This window comes from Macrobrachium nipponense, chromosome 5, assembly GCF_015104395.2.
Source record: "Macrobrachium nipponense isolate FS-2020 chromosome 5, ASM1510439v2, whole genome shotgun sequence".
NCBI lineage: Eukaryota > Metazoa > Arthropoda > Malacostraca > Decapoda > Palaemonidae > Macrobrachium > Macrobrachium nipponense.
The window spans coordinates 117,582,266-117,597,946 of record NC_061107.1 but is presented as its reverse complement, the minus strand read 5'-3'; the positions used below and the strand labels follow the sequence as shown (position 1 = coordinate 117,597,946).

General features: G+C 62.6%; 4 protein-coding genes across 4 annotated transcripts; 1 reads left to right on the top strand and 3 right to left on the bottom strand.

Annotated features, from left to right (window-relative positions):
* Positions 1 to 1,441: 1,441 nt before the first annotated feature.
* Positions 1,442 to 3,112, bottom strand: LOC135215910 (proline-rich protein 36-like). The gene is made up of 4 exons (XM_064250866.1): positions 2,985 to 3,112; positions 2,603 to 2,723; positions 1,787 to 2,431; positions 1,442 to 1,693 (listed from the first exon to the last, which is right to left on the bottom strand). The coding sequence occupies exons 1-4, from the start codon at positions 3,110 to 3,112 to the stop codon at positions 1,442 to 1,444; spliced, it is 1,146 nt and encodes a 381-aa protein (XP_064106936.1).
* Positions 3,113 to 4,790: 1,678 nt separating this feature from the next.
* LOC135215909 (skin secretory protein xP2-like) lies at positions 4,791 to 6,167 on the top strand. The gene has a single exon (XM_064250865.1). The coding sequence runs from the start codon at positions 4,791 to 4,793 to the stop codon at positions 6,165 to 6,167; it is 1,377 nt and encodes a 458-aa protein (XP_064106935.1).
* Positions 6,168 to 9,973: 3,806 nt separating this feature from the next.
* Positions 9,974 to 10,831, bottom strand: LOC135215908 (basic proline-rich protein-like). The gene has a single exon (XM_064250863.1). The coding sequence runs from the start codon at positions 10,829 to 10,831 to the stop codon at positions 9,974 to 9,976; it is 858 nt and encodes a 285-aa protein (XP_064106933.1).
* A 1,892-nt stretch (positions 10,832 to 12,723) lies between these two features.
* On the bottom strand, positions 12,724 to 13,533 carry LOC135215907 (glutamic acid-rich protein-like). The gene has a single exon (XM_064250862.1). It carries the CDS (start codon positions 13,531 to 13,533, stop codon positions 12,724 to 12,726), a length of 810 nt encoding a protein of 269 aa, XP_064106932.1.
* Between the last annotated feature and the right edge of the window lie 2,148 nt (positions 13,534 to 15,681).

Genomic DNA, 15,681 nt, shown 5'->3' with positions numbered 1-15,681 from the left:
ACCGAAAACAGGTTGGAAGGGCCTCCAACCGGTGCAGAGGCCAGTAGGCTTCCCCATCCCTGCAAAAAAAGGAAAAAAAGCTACACTGGGCTTGAGGGACCAGAAGCTGCCTGTGCCCCGCCGGCGCAGAAAAAAAAGGCCGTTCGATGGGGTGGATGGATCCCAAACGGTAGAGGCTGTCCCTCCCCCGCCGGAAGAAGGGGGGAAGGGGCTCGACCGGGTTGGAGGCCATGGAGCGGCTGCCCATACCCCCCCAAACCCAAAGCAGGGGGAGGAGCTTGATCAGCGGACCGGCCAGGAGGAGCCTGCCCATAGCCCCACGGCCGGCAAAGCAAGAGGATGGGATCTCAACTGGTGGAGGCCAGGTATAGGCTGCCCGTCCCCTCCGAAAGCAGGGGAGGGTGGCTCGACCGGCGGAAGGCCAAGGAGAAGGCTGACCATCAAGTACAAAGCTAGGGGAAGGGGCTCAACTGGTGGTTGGCCATGGAGAGGGCCTTGCCTTGTCTGCGTGAACAGGGGGAGGGGCTCTACTGGCAGTGGTCCAGGGCGAGCCTGCCCGTCCCTGCTGAAACCAGGGGAAAGGGCTTGATCAGTTGAAGGCCAGGAATGAGGCTGCCTGTCCCTGCGAAGCAGGGGCGGGGAATTGGGCTTGACCGGAAGTGGCCAGGAGAAGGCTGCTCGTCCCCCACCCTGAAGCGGGGGAAGGTCATGACTGGCAGTGGCCAGGAGAGGCTGCCCGTCCCAGCTGAAGCCAGAGGGGGGGCTTAGGTACTGGCGGTGGCCATGGAGAGGCTTCCCATCCCAGCCGGAAGCAGGGGAAGAGCTCGACCAGGAGATGGCCAGGAGAGGCTTGCCTGTCCCAGCCGAAAGCAGGGGGAGAGGCTTGACCGGTGGTGTTGTCCAGGAGCGGCTGCCTGTCCCAGCCCAAAGCAGGGGGAAAGAGCTCGGACCGGCGGGGTGGCCATGATAGGCTTCCCCGTCCCAGCCGAAAGCAAGGGGAAGGGCTCGACCGGTGGTGGCCATAGGCTCTGCCCTCATCCCAACCGAAGCAGGGGGAGGGGCTCGACCAGCGGTGGCCAGGAGATGGCTGCCCATCCTAGCCAAAGCAAGGGGAAAGGGCTTTGAACTGGTGGTGGGCCAGGAGAGGCTGCCCATCCCCGCTTGAAGCAGGGGGAAGATCTCGACCGCGCGGTGGTCCATGGAGAGGCTGCTCCGTCCAGGCCGGAACAGGGGGGAGGGGGTTCGACCGGCAGTTGGTCCAGGAGAGGCTACCCATTTGTCAGCTGAAGGCAGGGGGAAGAGCTCAAAACCAGCGGTGCTATGGAGAGGCTGCCCGTTCCCAGCTGAAGCAGGGGGAGGGGTGCTTGTGTCAGTGGAGGCCCGAGGAGCGGGCCTGCCCATCCAGACTGAAGCAGGGGGAACAGCTCGGACTGGTTGGTGGCTAGGAGAGGGCTGCCCAGTCCCCAGCTGAAGCAGGGGGGGGGAGGGGCTTGATCAGCGGAGGCCAGGAAGGGCTGCCTTGTCCCTGCCGAAGCAGGGGTGGAAGGGCTTGACCGGCGGTGGCCAGGAGAGGCTGCTCGTCCTCACTGAAGCAGGGGCTAAGGGCCCCGGAGCTGGCAGTGGGCCTGGATAGAGGTGAAAGCAGGAGGAAGGGCTTGATCGAAAGGAGGCCTGGAGAGGCTGCCAGTCCCCTCTGAAGCAGGGGGAAGGGCTCGACCAGCGGTGGGCTAGGAGAGGCTGCCCATCCCAGCTGAAGCTAGGGGGGGGGGGGGGGGGGGGGAGGGGCTTGGATCAGGGCGGGAAGGTCCAGGTCGAGGCTGCCTGTTCCCTGCCGAAGCATGGGGAAGGGCTCGAACCAGCGGTGGCCAGGAGAGGCTGCCCATTCCCAGCATGAAGCAGGGGGAAACAGTCTCGAACTGGCGGGGTGGGCTAAGGAGGATCTGCCCGTCCCAGCTGAAAGCATGGGGGAGGGCTTGATCCAGCGGAGGGCCACCAGAAGGGCCTGCCTGTCCCTGCCGAAAGCAGGGGGAAGGGGCTTGACCGGCGGTGGCCAGGAGAACGGAGGCTGCTCGTCCTCACTGAAGCAGGGGGAAGGGCCGACTGGCAAGTGGCCCATGGGCGAGAAGGTGAAGCAGGAGGAAGGGTGGCTTGATCGAAGGAGGCCTGGAGAGGGCTGCCAGTTCCCCGCTGAAGCAGGGTGAAGGGCTTGAACTGGCGGTTGGCTAGGAGATGGCTGCCCGTCCCAGCTTAAGCATGGGGAAAGGGTGCCTTTGACTGGTGGTGGCCAGGAGAGGGCTTGGGCCCATGCCCCTGAACTGAAGCAGGGGGAAGAGCTCGACCGCCGGTGGGCCAGGAGAGGCTGCTCGTCCCATCCGAAACAGGGGGCAGGGGTTCGAACGGCGAGTGTCCAGGAGCAGGCTACCCATTTCAGCTGAAGCAGGGGGAAGAGCTCAACCAGTGGTGGCTAGGAGAGGCTGCCCATCCCAGCTGAAGCAGGGGAAGGGGCTTGATCAGTGGGGAGCCAGGATCTGGCTGCCCATCCCAGCTGAAGCAGGGGGAAAAGAGCTCGACTGGTGGTGGCTAGGAGAGGCTTGTCCCGTACCCAGCTGAACGCATGGGGGAGGGGCTTGATCAGCGGAGGAGACCAGGAAGGGCTGGCCTGTCCCTGCGAAGCAGGGGAAGGGCTTGACCGGCGGTGGACAGGAGAGGCTGGCCTCGTCCTCCTGAAGGCAGAGGGGAACGTAGGGGCGCCGAGTGGCCCGAAAGCGCCCCCCCCCGACCCCCCCCCCCCCGACTGCCCTCCCGCCCCCTGCCCTGCAGGGGAAGGGCCCACCCGACCACCCCCCCCGACTGGCAGTGGCCTGGAGAGAGGTGAAAGCAGGAGGAAGGGCTTGATCGAAGGAGGGCCGTGGAGAGGCTGCTAGTCCCCTGCTGAAGCAGGGGGAATAAGGGCTCGACCAGCGGTTGGCTAGGTGATAGGCTGCCCATCCCAGCTTGAAGCAGGGGGAGGGGCTTGATCAGCGGGAGGCCATGGAGAGGCTGCCTGTCCCTGACCGAAGCAGGGGGTGGAAGGGCCTGCGACCAGCGGTGGGCCAGGATAGGCCTGCCCCATCCCAGCTGAAGCAGGGGGTGAACAGCTCGACTGGCTGGTGGCTATGGAATAGGCCCCTGCCCGTCCCAGGCTGAAAGCAGGGGGTGGAGGGGCTTGATCAGCGGACGGCCAGGAGACGGCTGCCTTGTCCCTGGCCGAAGCAGGGGGGGCTCCGACCAGCGGTGGCCAGGAAGAGGCTTGCCCCATCCCGTCTGAAGCAGGGGAACAGCTCGGGACTGGCGGTGGCTAGGACGAGGCTTGCCCCCGTCCCAGCTGAAGCAGGGGGAGGGGCTTGACCAGCGGTGGCCAGGAGAGGCTGCTCGTCCCCACTGAAGCAGGGGGAGGTTCTCGACCAGCGGTATCCGGAGGAAAATTGCCCGTTCCCAGCCAAACGTGAGGGGTGGGAAGAGTTTGACCGGCGGAGTGGTGGCAGAAAGAAGCTGCCCAGTCCCACGCCAAAGCAGGGGGAAGAGCTTGGACCCGGCCGTGGCTGGAAGAAGCTTGCCCGTTCCAGCCAAATCAAGGGGAAAGGGCTCGAACCAGCGGTGGTGGCCAGGATACGCTGCCCGTTCCCACCCGAAAGCAGGGGGAAATGGGCTCGGGCTGGCGGTGGCCAAGAGAGGCTGCCCGTCCCAGTCGAGGCAGGGGGAGAGGCGCTCGAACCGTGGTGGCCAGGAGAGACGGCCCACCCTAGCCGAAGCAGGGGGAAGGGCTTGACTGGCGGTGGCCAGGAAAGGCTGCTAATACCCAGCTGAAGCAGAGGGAAGGGCTCGACCAGTGGTGGCTATAAGGGAGGACTGCCAAGCCCCAGCCGAAGAAGGGGGAGGGGCTCGGAACGGGTTTGATGGCCAAGGCGAGGCTTGCCACCCATCCCAGCTGAAGCAAGGGAAGGTCCTCCAACGGCGGGGTGGCCAGTAGAGGTCTGGCCGTCCCCAGCCAAACAGAAACAGGGGGATGGACTCGTCCGGCAGTGGCCAGGAGAGGCTGCCCATCCTAGACGCGAAGCAGGGGTAAGAGCTCGACTAGTTGGGGGTAGGAAGGAAGAGGCTGCCCGTCCCCAGCCGAAGTAGGGAGAGGTTGCTTGGACCGGTGGGGTGGCCAGGAGAGGTTTGCCCATCGAAGAATGCCGAAGTAGGGGGAGGGGGCTCGGACCGGCGGTGGCCAGGCAGGAGGGCTGCCCGTTCCCAGCCGAAGCCTGGGGGAAGAGCTCGTACCAGCGGTCGGCCAGGAACGTGCTGCCCATCCAAGCCGAAGCATGGAGGTGAGGGGTATCGAACAGGCAGTTTGTCCAGGGGAGAGTCTGCTCATCCCAGCCTGAAGCAGGGGGAAGAGCTCGACCAGCGGTGGCAAGGCGAGGCTGCCCGTCCCAGCCGAAAGAAAAGGGGAGGGGCTCGACCGGGCAGTGGCCGGGGAGGCTGCCCTTCCCAAGCCAAAGCAGGCGGAAGAGCTCGACCAGAAACCAAGACGGTGGAAGGGAGGGCTCCCTTCCGTCCAAGCTGGAAGAAGGGGGAGGGGCTCGACCCGGCGGTGGCCAGGGGAGGCTGCCCAGTCCCAGCCAAATTCAGGCGGAGAGGCTCGACCAGCGGTTTGTCAAGGAGAGGCTTGCCAGTCCAAGCCAAACGGAGGGGGTGAAGGGGCTACGACTGGCGGTGGCCGGGCCAGGAGGAGGGCTGCCCATCCCCAGCCGAAGCATGGGGGAATGGGGGAAAGAGTCCCCTGTGCTCAGCCCACGGTGACCAGGCAGGTAGGGCTGCCCGTCCCAACCCCGCCGAAGAGCAGAGGAAAGGGCTCGACCAGCGGTGACCAGAAGGGAGGCTGCCCGTCCCAGCTGAAGCAGGGGAAGAGGTCTACCGACAGTGGCCAGGAGAGGCTGCCCATCCACGCCGAAGCAGAGGGGAGAGCTCAACCGGTGGTGACAGGAGATGGCCTGCCCTTCCCAGCCGAAGCAGGGGGAAGAGCTCGACCAGATGTGGGAGAGAGGCTGCCCTTCCCAGCCCCTGAACCGAAGGGGAGGGGCTCGACCAGCGTTGGCCAGGAGAGGCTGCCCATTCCAAGCCGAAGCAGGGGGAAGGGCTCGACCATGTGGGACCAGGAGAGGCTGCCGTACCCAGCCGAAGCGGGGAAGAGCTCGACTGTGGTGGGCCAGGAGAGGCTGCCATTCCAGCCGAAGCAGGGGGAAGGGCTCGATCAGTGCATGACCAGTAAAGCTGCTCATCCCAGGCCAAAGCAGGGGAGGGGCTCGACCAGCGGTCCCGGCAAGGAGAGGCTGCCCATCCCAGGGGCCAAAGCAGGCGGAAGAGCCTCGACCAGCGGTGGCGCGGAGAGGCTGCCCGTCCCAGCCAAAGCAGAGGAAAGGGCTCGACCGGCGGTGGCAAGGAGAGGCTGCCCATCCCAGCCAAAGCAGGCGGAAGAGCTCGACCAGCGGTGGGCAAGGAGAGGGCGCCCGTTTCCAGCCGAAGCAGAGGAAAGGGCTCGACCGGCGGTGGCAAGGAGAGGCTGCCCATCCCAGCCAAAGCAGGCGGAAGAGCTCGACCAGCGGTGGCAAGGAGAGGCTGACCGTCCCAGCCGAAGCCAGAGGAAAGGGCTCGACGGTGGTGGCAAGGAGAGGCTGCCCGTCCCAGCCAAAGCAGGCGGAAGAGCTCGACCAGCGGTGGCAAGGAGAGGCTGCCCGTCCCAGCCGAAGGAGGGGGAAGGGCTCGACCGGCGGTGGCCAGGAGAGGCTGCCCATCCCAGCCAAAAGCAGGCCGGAAGAGCTCGACAGCCCCGGTGGCAGGAGAGGCTGCCCCCGTCCAGCCGAAGCAGAGGAAAGGGCTCGACCGGCGGTGGCCAGGAGAGGCTGCCCGTCCCAGCCGAAGCAGAGGAAAGGGCTCGACCAGCGGTGACCAGGAGAGGCTGCCCGTCCCAGCTGAAGCAGGGGGAAGAGGTCTACCGACAGTGGCCAGGAGAGGCTGCCCATCCCAGCCGAAGCAGAGGGGAGGGCTCAACCGGCGGTGACCAGGAGAGGCTGCCCTCCCAGCCGAAGCAGGGGGAAGAGCTCGACCAGATGTGGGCAGGAGAGGCTGCCCTTCCCAGCTGAAGAAGGGGGAGGGGCTCGACCAGCGTTGGCCAGGAGAGGCTGCCCATCCAAGCCGAAGCAGGGGAAGGGCTCGACCAGCGGTGACCAGGAGAGGCTGCCCGTCCCAGCCGAAGCTGGGGGAAGAGCTCGACCGGTGGTGGCCAGGAGAGGCTGCCCATTCCAGCCGAAGCAGGGGGAAGGGCTCGATCAGCGATGACCAGTAAAGGCTGCTCATCCCAGCCAAAGCAGGGGGAGGGGCTCGACCAGCGGTGGCCAGGAGAGGCTGCCCATCCCAGCCAAAGCAGGGGGAAGAGCTCGACCAGCGGTGGCAAGGAGAGGCTGCCTGTCCCAGCCGAAGAAGGGGGAGGGGCTCGACCGGCAGTGGCCAGGGGAGGCTGCCCGTCCCAGCCAAAGCAGGCGGAAGAGCTCGACCAGCGGTGGCAAGGAGAGGCTGCCTGTCCCAGCCGAAGAAGGGGGAGGGGCTCGACCGGCGGTGGCCAGGGGAGGCTGCCCGTCCCAGCCAAAGCAGGGGGAAGAGCTCGACCAGCAGTGACCAGGAGAGGCTGCCCATCCCAGCCGAAGCAGGGGGAAGAGCTCGATCAGCGATGACCAGTAAAGGCTGCTCATCCCAGCCAAGCATCGGGGGAGGGCTGGGGACGGCGCTGGACAGGAGAGGCTGCCCTCCCAGCCGAAGAAGGGGGAAGAGCTCGACCGACAGTGACCCAGGAGAGGTCGTGACCCATCTAAGCCGAAGCGGGGGGAAGAGTCGACGGCCTTGAGTCGTCCGAACTGAACCGTGCGGGGAACAGCTCGACCAGGGGTGGCAAGGAGAGGCTGCCCGTCCCAGCCTAAGCAGGGGGAGGGGCTCGACCAGCGGTATCCAGGAGAAACTGCCCGTCCCAGCCAAAGCAGGGGTAAGAGCTCGACCGGCGGTGGCAGGAAGAAGCTGCCCGTCCCAGCCAAATCAGGGGGAAGGGCTCGAACAGTGGTGGCCAGGATAGGCTGCCCGTCCCACCCGAAGCAGGGGGAGGGGCTCGGATGGCCTGGGGTAGGAAGAGGCTACCCGTCCAGCCGAGGCAGGGGGAGGGGAGCCTGTGGTGGCCAGGAGAGGCGGCCCGTCCTAGCCGAAGCAGGGGGAAGGGCTTGACTGGCGGTGGCCAGGAGAGGCTGCCCGTCCCAGCCGAAGCAGGGAGAAGAACTCGATCAGCGGTGGCCAGGAGAGGCTGCTAATCCCAGTTGAAGCAGAGTGAAGGGCTCGACCGGCGGTGGCTAGAAGAGGCTTCCCATCCCAGCCGAAGAAGGGGGAGGGGCTCGACCGGTGGTGGCCAGGAGAGGCTACCCATCCCAGCTGAAGCAGGGGGAAGGTCTCCACGGCGGTGGCCCCGATAGGCTGCCCGTCCCAGCCAAAGCAGGGGGATGGATTCGTCCGGCAGTGGCCAGGAGAGGCTGCCCATCCTAGCCGAAGCAAGGGGAAGAGCTCGACCAGTGGTGGGCAGGAGAGGAAGGCGAAAGTGACCCGGTCGGTGCCGAGATGCTCCCAGCCGAAGCAGGAGGAGGGGCTGACGGTGGGGCGGTGCCATGCCGAAGGCGGAGCTCGACCCACGTGGCCAGCCGCTCCCCATCCAGCCGAAGCAGGGGGAGGGGCTCGACCGGCGGTGACCAGGAGAGGCTGCCCATCCCAGCCGAAGCAGGGGGAAGGGCTCGACCAGCGGTGACCAGGATAGGCTGCCCATCCCAGCTGAAGCAGGGGGAAGAGGTCTACCGACAGTGGCCAGGAGAGGCTGCCCATCCCAGCCGAAGCAGGGGGGAGGGCTCGACCGGCGGTGGCCAGGAGAGGCTGCCCATCCCAGCCGAAGCAGGAGGAAGAGCTCGACCAGGTGTGACCAGGAGAGGCTGCCCGTCCCAGCCGAAGCAGAGCTCCCGACGGCGGTGGCCAGAGAGGGCCAACTGCCTTCCCAGCCGAAGCAGGGGGAGCTCAGCTGCCCTCCCAGCCGAAGCAGGGGGAGGGGCTCGACCAGCAGTGACCAGGAGAGGCTGCCCGACCGGCGGTGGACAGGAGAGGCTGCCCATCCCAGCCAAAGAAGGGGAAGAGCTCGACCGGCGGTGGCCAGGAGAGGAGCTCGACGTCCAAAGCCGAAGCCGAAGGGGGAAGGGCTCGACCGGCGGTGGCCAGGAGAGGCTGCCCATCCCAGCCAAAGAAGGGGGAAGGGCTCGACCGGCGGTGGCCAGGAGAGGCTGCCCGTCCCAGCCGAAGAAGGGGGAAGGGCTCGACCGGCGGTGGCCAGGAGAGGCTGCCCGTCCCAGCCGAAGAAGGGGGAAGGGCTCGACCGGCGGTGGCCCAGGAGAGGCTGCCCGTCAGCCGAAGAAGGGGAAGGGGGGCTCGACCGGCGGGGGACGCACAGGCTGTCCCGCAAAGAAGGGGGAAGGGCTCGACCGGAGGTCCAGCCAGAAGGGGGAAGGGCTCGACCGGCGGTGTCCAGCCTGCCCATCCCAGCAAAGAAGGGGGAGGAGTGACTCGCAGCCGGTCAGGAGAGGCGAGCAGGAGGCTGCCCATCCCAGCCAAAGAAGGGGAAGGGCCTCGACCGGCCGGTGCACAGCTGCCGTCCCAGCCGAAGAAGGAAGGGCTCGACCGGCGGTGGCCAGGAGAGGCTGCCCGTCCCAGCCGAAGAAGGGGGAAGGGCTCGACCGGCGGTGGCCAGGAGAGGCTGCCCGTCCCAGCCGAAGAAGGGGGAGGGGCTCGACCAGCAGTGACCAGGAGAGGCTGCCCGACCGGCGGTGGACAGGAGAGGCTGCCCATCCCAGCCTCCAAAGAAGGGGGAAGTAGCCCTCGACCGGCGGTGGCCGAGTAGAGGCTGCCCGTCCCAAGCCAAAGAAGAAGGGGGAAGGGCTCCAGCGGCGTGGCCAGGAGGGGGAAGGGCTCGATGCCCGTCCCAGATAAAGAAGGGGGAAGGGCTCGAGCCGTGCCCAGGCCAGAGGGGGAGGGCTGCCCGTCCAAGCCGAAGAAGGGGGAAAGGGCTCGACCGTGGTGGCCAGGAGAGGCTGCCCATCCCATGCCCCAGAAGGGGGAATGACCTCCCGTCTGGCCGGCGGTGGCCAGGAGAGTGGGCTGCCCATCCCCAGCCGAAGAAGGGGGAAGGGCTTCGACCGCGGTGGACAGAGAAAGGCTCGACCGGCGGTGGATCCCCAGGCCGAAGAAGGGAAGGCTGACCGGCGGTGGACAGCCTCCCGTCCCAGCAAGAAGGGGGAAGGGCTCGACCGACGGTGGCCAGGAGGAGGCTGCCCATCCCAGCCGAATAAGTTCGGAACCGGGCTCGACCGCGGTGGCCAGGAGAGGCTGCCCGTCCCAGCCGAAGAATGGGGAAGGCTCGACCGACGGTGGAAGGCAGACGGCTGCCCATCCCGAGCAAAGAAGGGGGAAGGGCTCGACCGACGTGGCCAGGAGAGGCTGCCCATCCCAGACGAAGAAGGGGGAAGGGTCGACCGCGGTGGACAGGAGATGGCCTGCCCCTCCAGCCGAGAAGGGGGAAGGGCTCGACGGCGGGTGGCCCGGGAGGCTGCCCGTCATGCCGAAGAAGGGGGAAGGGCTCGAACCGGTCGGTGGCCGAGAGGGCTGCCCGGTCCCAGCCGAAGAAGAAGGCTCGACCGGTCGGTGGCCAGGGGAGGCTGCCCGGCCCAGCCGGAAGAAGGGGGAAGGGTCGACCGCGGTGGCCAGGTGGAGGCTGCCCGTCCCGCCAGAAGAAGGGGAAGGGCTCGACCGCGGTGGCCAGGGGAGGCTGCCCCGTCCCAGCCGATGAAGGGGGAAGGGGCTCGACCAGGCGAGAAGTAGGCTACCAGGAGAGGCTGCCCGTCCCAGCCGAAGCAAGGGGGAAGGGCTCGACCTGCGGTGGACCGAGGAGAGGCTGCCCACCCTCCAGCCAAGAAGTTGAAGGGCCCTCGACCGGGCGTGGCCAGGAAGAAGGGGCTGCCCGTCCCAAGGGCCGAAGCTGGGGGAAGGGCTCGACCGGCGGTTGGCCAGGGAGGAGGCTAGCCCGTCCCAAGGCCGAAGAAGGGGGAAGGGCTCGGACCGGCGGTGGCCAGGAGAGGCTGCCTCGTCCCAATCCGAAGAAGGGGGAAGGGCTTCCGCCGGCGGTGGCCAGGAGAGGCTGGGGCCAAGGGTCCCAAGCCGAATAAGGGGGAAGGGCTCGACCGGCGTGGGGGCCAGGAGAGGCTGCCCCGCCGCAGCCGAAGAGGGGGAGGGCTCGGACCGGCGGTTGGCCCAGGAGAGGCCTGCCCGTCCCAGCCGAAGAAGGGGAAGGGCTCCGACCGGGCGGTTGGCCAGGAGGGCTGCCCGTCCCGAGGGGCCGAAGGGAAGGGGGAGGCCCCCTCGACCGCGGTGGCCCAGGAGAGGCATGCCCGTCCCAGCAGAAGAAGGGGAAGGGCTCGACCGGCGTTGGCCAGGAGGAGGCTTGCCCGTCCCAGCCGAAGAAGGGGAAGGGCTTCCGACCGGCGGTGGCCAGGAAGGCTGGGGGGCCCGTCCCAAAGGGCCGAAGAAAGGGAAGGGCCCTCGAACCGGCCCGGTGGCCAGGAAGGGCCCCACGGCCTCGGCTGGTGAGTCCGTTCCAATCGTTCCCTCGGCGGGGAAGGGCACCCAAGGCCCTTCGCTGGTAGAGTCCGTCCGTCTTCCTCGGCGGGGAAAGGGCACCCATGGCCCTCCGTGGTAGAGTCCGTTCCTTCTGGCCTCGGGGGGCGGGGAAGGGAACCCAAGGCCCTCGCTGTAGAAGTCCCGTCCATCTTCCTCGGCCCGGGGAAGGGCACCCAAGGCCCTCGCTGGTGAGAGTTAAAATCCGTCCGTCTTCCTCGGCGGGGAAGGGCACCCATGGTCCCTCGCATGGTAAGGTCCGTCCATTCTTCCCTCGGGGGGAAGGGTGCACCCATAGGCCCATCCGCTGGTAGAGATCCGTCCATTTCCTTCCCCGGCGGGGGCAAGGGCACCCATGGGCCCTCGCTGGTAAGTCCGTCCGTCCATTCCTCGGGCGGGGAAGGGCACCCATGGCCCCTCGCTGGTAGAGGTCCGTCCATCTTCCTCGGCGGGGAAGGGCACCCATGGCCCTCCCCGATGGTTAGAGTCCGTCCATCTTCCTCGGCGGGGAAGGGCCCCATGGGGCCCTCGCTGGTAAGTTCCGGGTCCATCCTTCCTCGGAACGGGGAAGGGCCCTTTCCCAGGCCCTCGGCGTGGTAAGGAGTCCGTTTTCCATCCTTTCCTTCCGTCGGGCAGGGCGGCCCAAAGGACCCTCGCTGGTAAGGAGTCCCCGTCCGTCTTCCCTCGGTGGGGAAGGGCAGATGGACCTCGCTGGTAGAGTTCCGTTCCGTCTTCCTCGGGCGGGAAAGGGTAACCCATGGCCCTCGCTAGGTAGAGTCCCGTCCAGTCTTGCCTCGGAGGGGGAAGGGTACCACCCAATGGCCCCTCGCTGGTAGGAGTCCGTCCGTTTCCTCGGCCGGGGAAGTGCACCCAAGGCCCTCGGGGGGCTGGTAAGAGTCCGTCCATCCCCTTTCCTCGTCGGGGAAGGGCCACCCAAAGGCCCTCGCTTGGTTATAGTCCGTCCATCTTCCTCGGCGGGGAAGGGTACCCAGGCCCTCCGCTGGTAGGTCCTTCCGTCTCCTCGGCGGGGAAGGGCAACCCAAGGCCCCTCGGACTTGGTAGAGGTCCAGTCCCATCTTCCTCGGCGGGGAAGGGACCACCCAATGGCCCCGCTGGTAAGTCCGTCCGTCTGGCCTCGGCGGGGAAGGGCACCCAAGGCCCTCCACTGGTAGAGTCAGCCATCTTCCCTCGGCGGGGGAAGGGCACCCAATGGCCCTCACTGGTAAGAGTCCGTTCCATCTCCTCGGCGGGAAGGGCACTTCCAAGGGCCCTCCGCGGTAGAGTCCTTCGTCTGCCTCGGCGGGGAAGGGCACCCATGGCCCTCGCTGGTAGAGTCCGTCCGTCTTCCTCGGCGGGGAAGGGCACCCACTGGCCCTCGCTGGTAGAGTCCGTCAGCCTGCCTCGGTGGGGAAGGGCACCCACTGTTCTCGCTGGTGGAGTCCGTCAGTTGGAGTCAATGGCTGATTGGGGGGAACCAGCCATTGGTCCCACTGGTGGAGTCCATCTTCCTGCCCCGGTGGGGAATTGTAGTTGCCGGCCTCTTTTGGTGTAGTCCATCCACCTGCCTTGGTGGGGAAAGCCAGGCTTTGTCACCCGCAAGCCAATTCCAGGACCAGACATTTTACCTCTTGTCCATCCTTTACCATCTGTTTCCTCCTCGCTGGAACTGATTCCTCTTAACCTTTTGGTGGACTTGTTGTTTTCGAGCCTGTTCATTTGGCTCTTTTGCTCCTTCGTCTTCTTGCGGCCATTTTTTTCGCTTGCGGATTTGGCGGCCTCATCTTCTGTAGTCCCGGAATTCGTTTCCTGGGTAACCCTGGAATCCGCCATACATACTCTTGAGCCTGAGTTTTAACTTTAGCTTTAGCTTTAGCTTTAGGCCTGTTATGTTCTGAGTTCTCATCCTCTTCCTCTTGTTCTGAGTCCTCTTCTTCTTGATCTGATTCCTCCACATCCTCCTCATCTTCCTTCTAAGTCCTCCTCATCCTCCTCATCTTGTTCAGAGTCCTCCTCATCCTCCTCATCCTCTTCTTCTGAGTCCTCCTCGTCTTCCTCATCTTGCTCTTCTGAGAACTCATCTTCTGAATCTTCCCAATACTTTGATTCTTCGCTGTCATCGTGTGATTCGTTGTTGTCTTCCATTTCTACAGTGTCCTCTATTATTGAATTTTCTTCAACTCCTGATTCAGGTTCACTGTTCACAGGCTCATAATCTTCACTCTGGTCTCGCTGCCTCTTTCTCCTGTTTCTCCGTTTTCCTTTCTTCTCCTCTTTTATCCATTCTTTTTCCAATTGTTCCACATCATAGATGATGTTGATGGAATTGGCAATGGATAGTTGGGCCATTTCCACGTCGACCTTCCCAGCGGGTAGTGGTGCGTCCTCATCTGAAAGGCTTGGACTTCCAGATCCTCCTTCTTCAGGTTCACTGTCTTCCACTTCAGGTCTGGCAGCTGCTTCTGAAACAGCAGTGTTTTCCTTCTCAAGACGCTCTTGCTGTCTCTCCTGCCTCTTCCTGCGTCTAATTTTCCTTCCTTTCCCTTTCTTCTCTCTGAGGCATTCTTCTTTCACATTCTCCACTTCATTCAGTGAAGTAGGTAGAATTCTGTTCTCATCGACTGGAGGTGTCTCACAACTTTCTTTGGGTTCACCTTCTTCGGGTAACCCATCCTCTAACACTGGACTTTTCTCCCCAAGACGCTCTTGCTGTCTCTCCTGCCTCTTTCTGCGTCTATTTTTCCTTCCTTTCCCCTTTCTCTCTTTGAGCATTGTTCTTTAACATTCTCCACTTCATTCAGTGAAGTGTGGGGATCGGCGATGGAGAGTTCAGTGACTTCGTTTTCTTCTTCTCCAGCAGGTAGAATTTTTTCGTCATCGACTGGAAGTGTCTCACAACTTACTTTGGGTTCACCTTCTTCGGGTAACCCATCGTCTAACACTGGACTTGCCTCGTTTTGAAGGAGCTGCCTTTGCACTTGTAAGTCCTCTTCTATTTCTGGGTGACAGAAGGACTCTTCTTTTCTCAACAAGTCTTGTTCTCTTTCCTGTAATTTCTGATCGAATTTCATCAGACAGCATCCTGGTTACGGATGGACTCTTCCTTGGCCAACAATTCTTCTTCTCTTTCTATTTCTAATTTTGATCGAATTCATTAGAACAGATTCTTGCTGGCGGGCGGACTTTTCCTTTGCCACCAGTTCTTCTTCTCTTGCCTGTAATTTCTGATCGAATTCCATCAGAACAGATTCTTGGTGGCTGACGGATTCTTCTTTTGCCATCAGTTCATCTTCTCTCCTCCTGTACTTCTCATCGAATCTCAACAGATTATTCTGTGTTTCGATGACAGCCTCTTCTTTGGCTTGTAACTCTTCTTCCAGCTTGATAACATTCTTCTTTTCAAGTGAGGACGGCTTCTTCCTTACCTCGCAACTTTTCTTCTAATTGAAAGAGGTTCTTTTCTTTATCGAGGACAGCTTTTTCCCTCTTCTTCAACTCATTCTCCAATTTCAGTAGGACTTTTTCCTTCTCCTGGGCCGATTGCACTGCCTTGCCTGCTTTCTTTTCTTCACTTTTAATGTCCTTCTTCGCATGTTGTAAATGGGAGAACTTTTTGTCCAGCTCCTTTCCTTTTTGGGAGAGATTTTTTTCTCTCTGTTCCAGATCCTTCTTAGAATTTCTCATGTACAAATCGAAGTCTCTTTCCTTCTGGGTGACTTCTCTCAAGAGCGCGTTCAGCTCTTCCTCCATTCTCGAAACTTCATTTTTCCGTTCTAGCTCGTGTTTTTTCTGCTTTAACAACTCGTCTTTTTCCATCAGGCGACGTTGAAAAGCCTCGTTCTGAGCCTCTGCCTCTTTCAAGAGGTTATTTGTTCTACGCTGCTGGTCTAAAGCCACCTCCATGGCGTCTTTGACAGCCGCATTTTCATTTTCTTTTTGTATTAACCTCTGCTCGTTCTCATATTCCATCGCCATCATTTCGTCCTTCAGAACCAGGACTTCTTCTTGTGCCTCTTCCAGACACTCCTCCATCCTGTTTCTTTGATTGGCAGCATCTCTCAATTCTTCCTCTAACTGCTTCTTTCCCTCAAGCAGTTCCTCTTGAAGACGCATGATGTCTGCCAATTTAGATTTTTCGATTTCATCCCCTGGTTCGTTGTCATTTTGCGGTTGACCAAGATGTTCTAGAGACACCTGGGTTTCGACGTTCCTCTTGTCTGTTTCCTGGTGTTCCTCCACATCTCGTTCGTTGTCAGGTTCCGGTCGTTCGTTGTCAGGTTCTGGTTGTCCCAGATGTTCTAGAGACACCTGGATTTGGGCGTTCCTCTTGTCAGTTTCGTGCTCCTGGTCTGCATCCTCAATTTCCTTGCCAAAACTATTCCATTTCCTATATGCCAACCAACCTAGGCGACCACCAACAACAAGACCGGTGGCAGCAATGCCTGCCGCCGTTGGTGAGTTCCAAGGTCCGTTCACGTCGTTAACGCAATCGTCATATAAGTGTGTAAGGTCATAATCGTTTCCCTCGGCACCAAATGACGTCCGAAGGGCGTCGAACACCGAGGTATAAGCAGCATTAACAATAGCAGCTAACAAAGCACAACCAATTGTTACAAAAAATGGGTTCCATTTTGTTGTTATAAAACTATACAAGCTGCTTGCTCCCTTTCCTTAGTTTCCAAATCTGCTCGGGAAAATTTTTGAAATTCCCAGGAATCCTGGGTCTCCGACAGTCCTTCGGGAGAGGAAGCAAGTCTTCAGTGCTCGGAGCTTCAGAGCTCCCCCTCTGGGATTGTCTTCAGAATCCGGAGCCTCCTTCAATTCTTCAGGCGGAGCAAGGTCAAGGTCTTTCAGTACTAGGCTCCAGGGTTCCCTTGCCAGGATCGACTTCAGAGAGATCTTCGAAGCAAATATCAGTCT

Coding starts and splice junctions, on each gene's coding strand:
- LOC135215908 (XM_064250863.1), bottom strand. CDS start 10,831: ATGGGTGCCCTTTCCCCGCCGAGGAAGACGGACGGACTCTACCAGCGA.
- LOC135215907 (XM_064250862.1), bottom strand. CDS start 13,533: ATGCTCAAAGAGAGAAAGGGGAAAGGAAGGAAAAATAGACGCAGAAAG.
- LOC135215910 (XM_064250866.1), bottom strand. CDS start 3,112: ATGGGGCAGGCCTATCCTGGCCCACCGCTGGTCGCAGGCCCTTCCACC. Junction 2,432..2,602: donor TCCCCCATGCGTTCAGCTGG/GTACGGGACAAG, acceptor CCCCTGCTTCAG/CTGAAATGGGTAGCCTGCTC. Junction 1,694..1,786: donor ACCTTCCCGCCCTGATCCAA/GCCCCTCCCCCC, acceptor CCCCTGCTTCAG/AGGGGACTGGCAGCCTCTCC.
- LOC135215909 (XM_064250865.1), top strand. CDS start 4,791: ATGGGGGAAAGAGTCCCCTGTGCTCAGCCCACGGTGACCAGGCAGGTA.